The sequence below is a fragment of the Rutidosis leptorrhynchoides genome, chromosome 7 (assembly GCF_046630445.1).
Source record: "Rutidosis leptorrhynchoides isolate AG116_Rl617_1_P2 chromosome 7, CSIRO_AGI_Rlap_v1, whole genome shotgun sequence".
Taxonomy (NCBI): domain Eukaryota; kingdom Viridiplantae; phylum Streptophyta; class Magnoliopsida; order Asterales; family Asteraceae; genus Rutidosis; species Rutidosis leptorrhynchoides.
The window spans coordinates 34,092,664-34,104,233 of NC_092339.1; the positions used below are offsets into that span (position 1 = coordinate 34,092,664).

Below are 11,570 nucleotides of genomic sequence, written 5' to 3' on the forward strand. Positions count from 1 at the left end.
CAATATCAATATTTCTTCTCTCATTCTTCTCTTTTTTTCTCTCTTTGTTCTTATAACCATTAAAGGTAGTTATAAGCCTACTGAATTATAACAATTAAACAGTTAATACTACATTGTTGAGATATTAGCAGTTTATATATAAGATTTTGCCCATTCATACTACATGAGTTACTTGAATACATCCAATTAAACGAGTTATTTTGTGACCGTTTTGGACCCTCAAGGCTCAACCATGACCACCCAAAGATACTGCTAGTAAGCATTAGCTTAATTATACCTCTAAATTGTCTTTTATAAGAAAAATCATACATATATAAAACCATCACCAAGCGTTTGATGAACTTTCTCTTGATTTCAATACTTATACAAAGTTATCAACTTCTAACGATTATTGTTTTCGGTATTTTATGATTCATTAAACACATTCTCATGTCTTTGACAACGGTCCGGCTGTTGACCAAGTATAAATGTCGGGCGAGGTGTTAGAAAGCATGTTTTGTCGGGCCTCGTAGATATCCGAAATGCCAACAACTCGGTGGTAATATTGATCGTGTGTCGCTATGGCTGCAACCGCTTCATCCTTATCGATCGGTAACCTATCGAAAGTTGCATTCGCAAAAGTAGCAGCCATGATCACAACGGGCCCCGATGTCATAAGTGGGCCTGCAACGGCACCACCCACTACTTGACCTTGCGGGCCCACTAAATATATGGCTAGGCCAGCAACACCTGACGGGGCAGGCGGTGGTATGACTGACCCCACCAGTGACAAAATCTCGAACCGCCCGTGAAGGGTGACTGTAGGCCCGGAACCTGGGCTAGCCTGTGATGGTGACGGTTGACGCAACATGACATTGTTCACGAACCCGACTGCACTTAGGACCCAAATTCCTTGTTGCTTTCTCCTGGCGAAGGTGGTTAAGCTCTCAACAATGTCACAGTTTGGGCTAATTTCCATAGCGTGGGCCCGAAGCGTGTTGGCACTGTCTCGGGTAATGATGATGGGCGGTTTTGGTTTGTTTTTGGACCCTGCAGGCCTGCCACGTGGCCTCCTAATGACATGTTCCCCTGTTTTTGAAGTTAGAGCACTAAGGTCTTCACCACCAGCCATATAGAATATTTCTATCAGGTTAACCAATTTCCAGTTTATGTAGCAGATTGTTTCGATATTTTATGCCGAAAAATCAAAAGAATGACTTAAGATTAGGACATTGTTAAGTAGTAACAACTTTTTTTTGAACATTTTCTTTATTTATTTTAGTTTATGTTTTTCAAATTCCTAATTCTCAACTACAACTGGTTCATAAGCCAACCGGAAGAGAAAACAATAATTTTACAAAATTGACAAAATTTTTACAGACGGTAAAGGAAAAAAATAAAAACTCTAGAACAATACTGTTAACTTACAGTAAAAAGACTAACGGGAAACTTGATCACAGACCAAGTTTTTTTATTAATGAATGATGTGTATGTGTTCAAGAAAACACACCTAAATATAATGGCATTTTAAAGAAGTTATGTTCTTATTGGAAGCACAAACTATCTTATCATTTTAGAAATCTTTTGCAGTAGTTTTGTTGCGTCTGACTCATCAGCAGATCGAGAGGTCCACTGTTGGTAACGATGCAGGCTACCAGTAAAGTCGGTAAAAAGGCCGTCAACTGCCATTGTGTTTATCCAGTAATCGTATTCCATATAAGCGTCTGCACTGAAGTTGAAAGGCAGATACTTGTTTTCATTGCGAAATGTGTATGGGTGCACCTGCAAGATGGTTGAAAGCTTTCTTCAATGTATTTTCTTAAAATAAAAAAAAAAAAAATCCATTTTGACACCTAAATCAAACGTACCTGTAGATTATGGGCATGTGCTCTGGCGACAAGATCAGTTGGCGTTTGAAGGTAGTTATCAGTTACAGGAACAACGGTTTCTTTCCATGGACCAATCCCTACAACGTAATCTTTGATATAATCAAAGTAACGATCTGAAGTGATTTCCTCATACGTCTACAATATAAAACAAACCCATTCTCAAAATCCATTACAATCATTTTTTTAACATGTTAATGAATTATCATATGAACATTTTCAGATTCATTACCTGATTTGTGTCTTGTGTTGTTACATCTACATCATCAATTAGAAAGATTTTTGGTAAATCGGTCTGGCTATGGATGTGAAAAAGTGATGATGGCGCAAATGATTGGATAAAACATGGTTGTTTTAGCCATTCTTTTGATAAATAAGAACCTTTATAACCGTATTTCTTTAAGATGTCTACGAATACATCTTCAAATTTCTTCCCTTTTGGCCATTTCACCTGTCGATACAAAAGAATAAATTTTATAAAACAGCGAAACGTTTCAATGTATGAAGTTCAATGTTAAGAGTATATAACTCACATGTTGGTTCATTAATATGGGATTTTTAATTTCGGGATATATTCCAACGACCCTCGGTGAGTCTATTGCTATTTGAATGTACTCTTCGAATGTAATAATGGGAAACTTTCCTGTCCATAAACATAATGTAGATTTATGAGTTAGTAACTATTTATATAAACTTTACTATAGTGATTAATGCAAAATTTAAGAAATTAAAAAAAAAAAAAAAAAAATTACTAAAAATGAAATTTTTGGGTGAATAAGTAGAAAAGTATGTAACTAACCATTATATTGCTGATCCCGGAATTCATACCTCTGCTTTGTCCTCAAGGTTTTTAATTCTTTTAAAGTAAAATCAACTGTAACAATTGAAAGTGATTAGAAAATCACATATATAATGTGTTTATAAAAATTAAGGAAGCGAAGCTTACATATGAAAAGTCCAGTTTGATTAACTCCTTCGACTTCATACGTCTTCACACGGTCTGCAAATTCCTCGTGTTCTGCAACATCAGTAGTCTTATCGAGTGTAACGTCATGAAGGCATATAAGAATACCATCTTTGCTAGCTACTATATCTGATTCTATGAAGTCTGCGCCTTCTTCAATTGCTCTCTGTAAGAACCAAAAATAGTCAAAACATTTTGAACACAAGTCATAAACTTTATACGTTTGACTTTGAAAAAGTCATAGTTTAATGCTCAGTGATTGAGGTAGTTGGAGTATATAAAAAAGAAAAAACAATACCAGATAAGCATGTCGAGTCTCCTCCGGGAATTCTCCACTTGAACCACGATGTGCAACGTTAAATGGACGAAAAGTCTGTAAGGGCTTTTTCGTACTTTCATTATCGCTTGGAAGTGGATAAAGTCTCGTTGCAGAAGACCGGATAAAGAGTAACAAAAACGTAAAAATGGCACAAGCTGAGAAAAGATTTTACCAATCGAAATCAATACATAATAACTTTACTTAAACATGAAACAAACAGCAACTAAAAGTCAATGCTAGATATTGAGGTCAAAAGTTTGTTTCTTAAACTTCAAAATTAATAGCAGTACTGTAATAGTTTATACAGTTCCTTCAATAAAGTTTGAATACTGCAGAAAAAATAATAAGAATCACATAATGTTAAATTCATGGATTTAAGATTTTCAATTGTATTTATATAAAACATATTTATATTTATACTTTTCTATCAAAATTATAGAAGTGTAATACTACTTTTGGGCAACAAATCACAATATATTAACCAAAAAAATTCTAGTAATCCCTTTAAAGATAAATGTTAAGGAGAGTGAGCTTAAAAAAAAAAAAAAAATGCTTTTCAAAAAAAAAAAAAAAAAAGAGTGAGCTTAAAAATAAAGCAAGCAAACAGCAGTACTCAGTTTGACTTTTGAAAGTCAACCACAACACTAACACTATCTACTCTTTAACTTCATAGAATAGAATACTTTACACCAAATAATCTTCACATTTAATATTACTTCTACTTTATATATTAATCTAATCTAATCATCACAAATCAAAATCCACTTCAATTTTAAGCTTGAAATCCAGCTATTTCATCCTTAAAGGGTAAAACATGTAAGATCTATAGCATTTCCACAAATCTATATAAAACACTGATGAAAGTAAGCATGAAATTGTAATCAGATACTTACTAGATGAATTCATGTTGATCAGAATCACCCCAGAACAAAAGGTTCTGATCTTGCTGGGGTTTTGTAATTTGATTTGGTTAATTAATGAATGAACAGAGCAAAAAGATTGAACATTTATAGAGATAGTGAAAGTGACTGGGATTATTCTGGGATCAACGCTCCATCCACAACGAATTTACCTGAAATTTGAATTATCACATGTTTATATTAGGATATTCGGATATTCTCTTTTTACATTATCAATATTTTTATTTTTAGAATATATATTACATATTACACATTTATATGTTATATTATAGATTATAGATTTATAGGGATAGTAATTATGTTTTTTTGAACATCAGTTTGGATCACCCAAATGGACTTAACCACTCACGCGTTCATCTCCCGTAGTTGCATAATCCGCCCTCAATTACTGCCCTTGATAAAACTCGGACCAATCCGAGGGCATGACCGGTAAAACCCCCCTCCCCGCTGCCCCCGCACTAAGCGAAATGCGACATGAATGGATACTTCAGGTCAGGGATAACATTGAGTGCAATGTTGCAGCCCAGCGGAGACGAACTCACGACCTCTCGCTAAGAGAGGCAAACCACTACCAGCTGAGCTACACGTCAATATTGATAGTAATTATGTTGTCACAAAATCATACTACTAGTTCTTATCTTTCAGAAATAACATAGATTCTACATGATTGATTTAATAGTGTGATTTTTATTATAACACATGACACCCGATATTTATAGAACCCTAATTAACTGAGCTCATCATACAATGGGCCAAGTCACTTACACAAACTAATCAAAATGGTTATTCATCCAATCGTCCTTATCTTATAAAAATTACACTATTCATCCATGACTTACTTAAAAGTGCACGTTAATCATCCCTCTCATCCATGACTCACTTGTCGAACTTCCATTTCCACTTCAACCTGTAGCTTACTGATTTTCTTTTGTATTTATGAATTTAGGAGATGGACCTTGAGTTGTTCTACCATACTCAAGTATGTCATCTAAGCCACTTCTTGTAATGTTATATAAGTAACTACGATTTTAGCATATGCAATTTCGGTTTCTCTCTTAAATGTTTAAATTTGTTTGATATATGTGTTGTTTGTTGCAGAAACTTCTTTTTAAATGTGAAATAATTTGTACACGAACAATTTTATGCTTTATATCATTTCGCAAATCAGTTAGTAGCATTTACATTAGTATGATGTATTTTTATTTTTTCCAAGTAGTTGTCAATAAATTTCTAATCCAACAAACATAAACATAAGATATTAATTCATGTTATTGAACTTGGTTGCAACTAATGTTATTAATTCATGTTATTAATTCATGTAAGTATTCACAATTAGACTAATAACAATGACTACATGTATCAATTTAATGAATACTATATGTACTTTAGAGAAGATACCTAAGGTTATTCATAAGACTATATGTATTGGTTCAATGAATACTTTAGTATGTGCATTAAGACATACATTTGTAATAATAATGTTTGCAGTATGACAGAACAATTCGTGTGTGTATATATATATATATATATATATATATATATATATATATATATATATATATATATATATATATATATAGGGCCAGGATCAATGGGGAAGTAACTAATCGGGGGGAAGCGCGGGAAGCAATTTTTTTTTTTTTTTTTTTTTCGTTTTTTGAAAAAACTTTGTTCACGAACATTATAGATTGGATGAAAATAAGAACATTTAGAAAAGACACTTCGTGATGAATGTTATTATTTTGGCGGGAAAACGATCGACAAAAATAACATTCAAGATAATATTGTTCGTGAAAAATGTTAACGTTTTTTTTTTCATGTTTTGTGAAGTAAAATTTAGCCCGATTTAGAGTTTAGGGTTTAGGGTTTGGTGTTTTGCGTTTATTCCATAAACCCAAAACACCAAACCCTAAACCCTAAATCCTAAACTCTAAACCGTTCGTGTTAAAAACTCAATCTAAATCCTAAATCTAAACCCTAAATCTAAACCCTAAATTTCTAAACCTTAATATCTAAACCCTATAAACCCTAATATCTAAACCCTAATGTCTAAAACCTCAACATACGCTCGAAAAACACGATAATTGTTATATTTTACTTTTCGAGCGTTTTTCCGCCAAAATAATAACATTCATCACGAAGTGTCTTTTCTAAATGTTCATATTTTCATCTCATCTATAATGTTCGTGAACAAAGTTTTTTCAAAAAACGAAAAAAAAAAATTTGCTTCCCCCGCGTCCTCCCCGATTGGTTACTTCCCTCTTGATCCTACCAATATATATATATATATATATATATATATATATATATATATATATATATAACATCTAAAAAACAATCATACTAGAGTATTATAATGTCTAAAAACTCACAAATTTTGCGGGTCTTAAACTAGTATATATATGTAAGTCGAACTGAAATAGTTGAGTTAAAAAGGAGATATAAGTCTAATGGTCGAAAGGTCAGAAACTCTGGCCATAAGGGTAGTAGGTTTGCATTGCATTTCTAGCCTAGACGAACCAAAAATTCAACAAGTCACTCTAATATAAGTTTAGATTAAGCAACAAACACATGGCTACTTTAACAGAGTAACCAATAGATAGATAGATAGCTAACAAACAACCACATATATGCTTATATATAGGTTCATATACAATACAATATAATGATAATGATCCTGTCCGTTTTGCAGACAACTTAATAGAGTATAGATATTCAACAGCAGGCGTGGAATATTGTTTTCAATCCAGCAGACAACAGGATAAAACAGTAACCATCATCACCTTGCCCAAAATTCAGTTATTCATTTTATCAAGTAATAAAATTAAAATAAATATAAATAATGCTTTTAAATCTATGTTTATACGTCCCAGTCCCATGCATCCACAAATTCATCAGCAGCTTCATTCTCCCCCTTATTATCCTTATCTTCCAGTGATACCAGTGATAGACAACATAGCCCCCGCCAAGTTTTAGATCTGTTTTCAACAAGTTCCTTACCAAATTTTGATGTGTCTATTGATTTCAAAATAAAGAGTGTATTCTCAAGGTCCGGGGGTATGTTACGTTTCACTCTCACTGCTTTCTTCAATCTCTTTGAAAATTTCTGTTCGCGTTCCATTTCATATGCTATATATCCATTATATGATTCCAGGATTCGCGTAAAACGATATTCATCAACATAATGTGCAGTATTAGGTGGTTTTTTGCTCTTGAGGCAACAAATCTCTTCATCTGCAGTGCTGAACAAACTACAGTATATATGTGATCATGTTCACTAAAACACCACTAATCAAAACATACACTCAACACACAACACACACACACACACACTGCACCTATGATACTACTATAGTAGTATCAAAAAATATATAAGCAAGCAATATATATATATATATATATATATATATATATATATATATATATATATATATATATATATATATATATATATATATATATATATATATGTTGATGATAAAAACCAAACCTGGATGGGACGTCACTCGTAGGTGTCAAAGGTTGGATGCGTTTAATCTGGCTCTTGTTATTATTATTATCATTAGCAACAACAAAAAATGTATCATGCCCCTTCAACCAAGTACTACTACTCCATTTCTTTCGAGAGAAGTTGACAACACGGTGCTTTTTGATCATTCTTCCCGGTTCCTTTAGAGTTTCAATAGCTTTATCTATCGCTTGGATAAACTTTGCATAGCCATTAACTACTTGTTGTGCTTTTGATAGCAACTCCTGTGAAAGTACCATCTTTCCATCAATCACGTGGGTTTCCAACAAGCTTACTCCCTTCAAAATATCATCATACGTCCAAAATTTTAGCATACGTTGATCAAATAATTTCCTTACTTCTTCTTCAATTTCCCCTTCCTCTTGAAATTCAACAATTTCCCATTGTGGTTCTTGTAACCCACATTTTATAATAAGTTGACTACATCGATCTCTTTGATCCGATGCGTAGTCTTTTATTTGTTGAATGGCGTCGCTCCTGGTTACCCCATTAGGTAGCATAACCAAATCTAATCCATCGGTTAGAATGTCAAAGATTGAATTTTCCTCAAATATACTCCACTTATTGGCTTGAGATTGTTTGTAAATCCAATTCTCGCACTTAATTTTTCCCGAACAGAAATACCGACAACCATAACAAAAAACTAACCCAGCAAACATACTCACAAACAGACTCACAAAAAATCCATGCTTAAACCCTGATTGCGAATGAGTTAACCTGATATCATATGTTTTAAAGCAAAACACGCTTCAGAAGTCTATCATTACATCACTACATTACTTGAAATAGATTATGTGGTACTTCAAAATAATATAACCAAACTAAATTAGATTATGTACATGTATCATTATTTTAGGTCTGTTAAACTTGAATATGTCAGTAATCAAATGAGATCTAAATTTAAATACCTAAATATATTAGTGAAATATCATTCTTTGAATTAGACATAGACATAAATTTAACTCAAGTGTTAGTTACACTTTAATACTTCAGTTTAGTCTTCAATAGTGTATCTTCAATCCTTTTTTCTTTCTTTCACTTTTCATCTACTATATATATAGTATAGTATTTTCTTCATACCAAAAGGTTTTAGTAAACATTTTTTTATTTTTGTCATCAACATATCACCACGTAGTAAAAAAATCATAGTTAAATAACACAAACAGAATAGTGCTAAGTAGTAACTCAAACAACAGAATTTGCTTAAGACCACTCCCAACAATGACACCGTCATCAACACTTCCTCAGCGCCACATCAGCTTTCTCTCTCCACCTTACTCACCACTTCCTCCCATAACACTCCCAGGACACACCATTGCCAACCATGACATACTGTCTCCTCATTACATACCCCACAAAATTAATTAAATAAATTAAGGTACAAGTTTATTTGCTTTTGTACAAGTAATTGTTGCACATATACATGAAGAAAGAGAAAGAAATCCGTCCTCGGAGATGCTATTTGAGGAATTGGATGAGGCCGAAGTGGTTGAGGGCGGATGAGGGCGGGGGAATGCCAATGGAGCCCTCGAGGAAATGGGTGGATGACATGGGTGAGGGCGGACCGTTGGGAGTGGCCTAATAAAAGAAAGAGTATAAGACCACTCCCAACGGGCCCGTCCTCAAGCTTCCTCAACTCCGCCCTCGAGGACGCCGTTGGCATTCAATCCGCCCTCAAGCTTCCTCAAGCTTCCTCAAGTGGTCCGCCCTGCCTCATTTCTTCCCCAGAATATTTTGAGGACGTGATTTTTTTCTCTCTCCTATTTAATGTACTTTATTTACTTGTACCATGCCATTAAAAACTTGTACATTAATTAATTAATTAATTTTGTGGGTATGTGATGGGGAGTAAGTATGTAGTGGGTATGTGATGGGGAGGAAGTGAAAAATAAATGGAGAGAGAAAGCTGATGTGGCGCTGATGTGGCGGTGTGTCCTGGGGAGTAAGTGCGTCATGGTTGGGAGTGGTCTAAACACACAATAATATAATAGTCACGGACTCACGGCCATACGGCCATAGCAAACAATAGAAACGTTTCAAAAGAGAGATTGTATCATTCGTTCATCACCTTACTGCATAATACAGATCGAGCAGATAAAAATACAAGATAAAAGTACAAACAGCAAAATTTGTAAAATTGGATGGAAAAATCAATATAAACCCAAGCATAGTTTCAAGATTAAAACCCTAACATAGCATATAAACACTAATATACTTATATTTTTTACTATTATGTCGATAAAGGGAATTTAAAACTCAGGGTTTAAAGGCATAGATACGGCCTGACTTAATAAAAGATGCTAACAATTCGGACTTTACTTACGTAAGTTAATTGCAGTGATTAAAATAATAATACCTCACCGGAGTCAGTTGAGAGCGGTGGTGTAACTGTGACGAATACAGGTTTCCGGCGAGGTTTCCAATAGCTAGCACCTAGCAGTTGTTGGAACTTTGATACTCACGTGTTTTGGTTTCAAGAATGGGTCGATTTATAATAAACTTAAAACTGTTACGGAGTATCGGTTTTTAAATATGTAAGTAAAAACAATATAAATATATAAATATAATTTACTTGTAGAGGAAGTACTAGAATTCTATTGGTAATATCTCGGCTTACCAATCCTTATTTGGCATTTCACCAATTACATTACAATTAGAGCACATCTAGGAACCTTTTATTATCTTAAGATAGTTAAAGACCCGCGATTTCGCGGGTTTTATGAAATTATAGAATTTAATAGAGTATTTTTGTTAAGTTGATTAGAAAGCAAACAATATTAGATAAACCACAAAGGGTTGTGATATATTCAATAAGATAAATAGACTTCATAATATGTTGCACATATTTAACCATCAAAGGATTGTCATAAGAAATATTTATGACTAAAAGTACATACGAAGCTGAAATTAAACAATTTTTTTTTATCATGGATGAAAATACTAAATAGATACATATATAACTATTTAATTAGCATGAACGTCACAAGAATTGACCCATTATATAGACCCACGAATTCGCAGAGATTTTTGAGGGATGAATCACAATTGACTTGTATGAATCACCATATCTTGTATAGTATTTGTTAGATTTATAATAAATTAATTCAGTTGCAATATTAGTGTTATCTGAATTATAATCAATGTAGGTTTTTTTCACCAAAAAACAATACATATAAAATAAAATTGAAAGTCTAACACTGTAAAAAAGACTAACATCCATTTCACCAGGAAAAGACTCGCGAATTCGCGGGAGTGGTTAAAAAAATTATTGTCATAAAGTAAAACATAAGTTTTCATGTACTCGTATCTTTTCTTTGATTTCGAAGTATATGATATGCAATAGACATGAAAAAGAATATGATACACTTCAAACATATCTTTTTTGTAGTGTCATGTGACGGCTTACATAACAGGTACCTGCATATAGTAAGTGGCAACAAATACTTTTATCAACAACAAATACTTTTATCAACACATTGTACTACTATGAAATTTATACAATAATATTAATGGATCGTGCGTTGCACCGGTATTTTGTTAACAATTGCTAATATGTTAACAACACAAATTACTTGACATTAAAGTTGTGGTAAGGGTAAGCACAACCAATACTTTTATAAAATTGCTTGTAGATAGTAAATATATGTATTACAACATATTCTGCCTTTTGTCATCTGTCTTTTGTTTCTGATGTTGGATACGATAATAATCAGCTATTGTTGTTTGTATATTTGCTTCTTCATGTTGCTGAGAAATTGCATGTAAATGGCTAAAATCACAAAAGATCAAAAAATATTGTAATAATAGACACTATATAAGTGGAGGACTCGTCTTTCAAGAAGATTTGGAAGGAAAACGTGCTCTGATATTCACTCCGCTGTATACACTTTATCTTCTTACTGTGGAAATGTTTAAAAACAAAACTATGAGTAACTTAATGACTTAAAAGATCATCAACAATGTTTATTTTATT

The 11,570-nt window shown here is 33.1% G+C and overlaps 2 protein-coding genes across 2 annotated transcripts; both read right to left on the minus strand.

Annotated features, from left to right (window-relative positions):
* Positions 1–427: 427 nt before the first annotated feature.
* Positions 428–1,111, minus strand: LOC139857559 (AT-hook motif nuclear-localized protein 16-like). Its single transcript, XM_071846374.1, has one exon. It carries the CDS (start codon positions 1,109–1,111, stop codon positions 428–430), a length of 684 nt encoding a protein of 227 aa, XP_071702475.1.
* Positions 1,112–1,320: 209 nt separating this feature from the next.
* LOC139858000 (glycerophosphodiester phosphodiesterase GDPD6-like) lies at positions 1,321–4,264 on the minus strand. Its single transcript, XM_071846855.1, has 8 exons — positions 4,042–4,264; positions 3,128–3,303; positions 2,812–2,995; positions 2,665–2,739; positions 2,399–2,508; positions 2,098–2,316; positions 1,848–2,003; positions 1,321–1,761 (listed from the first exon to the last, which is right to left on the minus strand). Exons 1-8 carry the CDS (start codon positions 4,052–4,054, stop codon positions 1,540–1,542), a joined length of 1,155 nt encoding a protein of 384 aa, XP_071702956.1. The 5' UTR covers positions 4,055–4,264; the 3' UTR covers positions 1,321–1,539.
* Positions 4,265–11,570: the final 7,306 nt, after the last annotated feature.

Excerpts from the sequence above, each read along its gene's own strand:
- LOC139857559 (XM_071846374.1), bottom strand. The coding sequence starts at position 1,111 with ATGGCTGGTGGTGAAGACCTTAGTGCTCTAACTTCAAAAACAGGGGAA.
- LOC139858000 (XM_071846855.1), bottom strand. Across the intron at positions 2,004-2,097 it reads CAACACAAGACACAAATCAG|ACGTATGAGGAAATCACTTC; the intron begins GTAATGAATCTG and ends TTTATATTGTAG. Across the intron at positions 1,762-1,847 it reads CACATGCCCATAATCTACAG|GTGCACCCATACACATTTCG; the intron begins GTACGTTTGATT and ends ACCATCTTGCAG.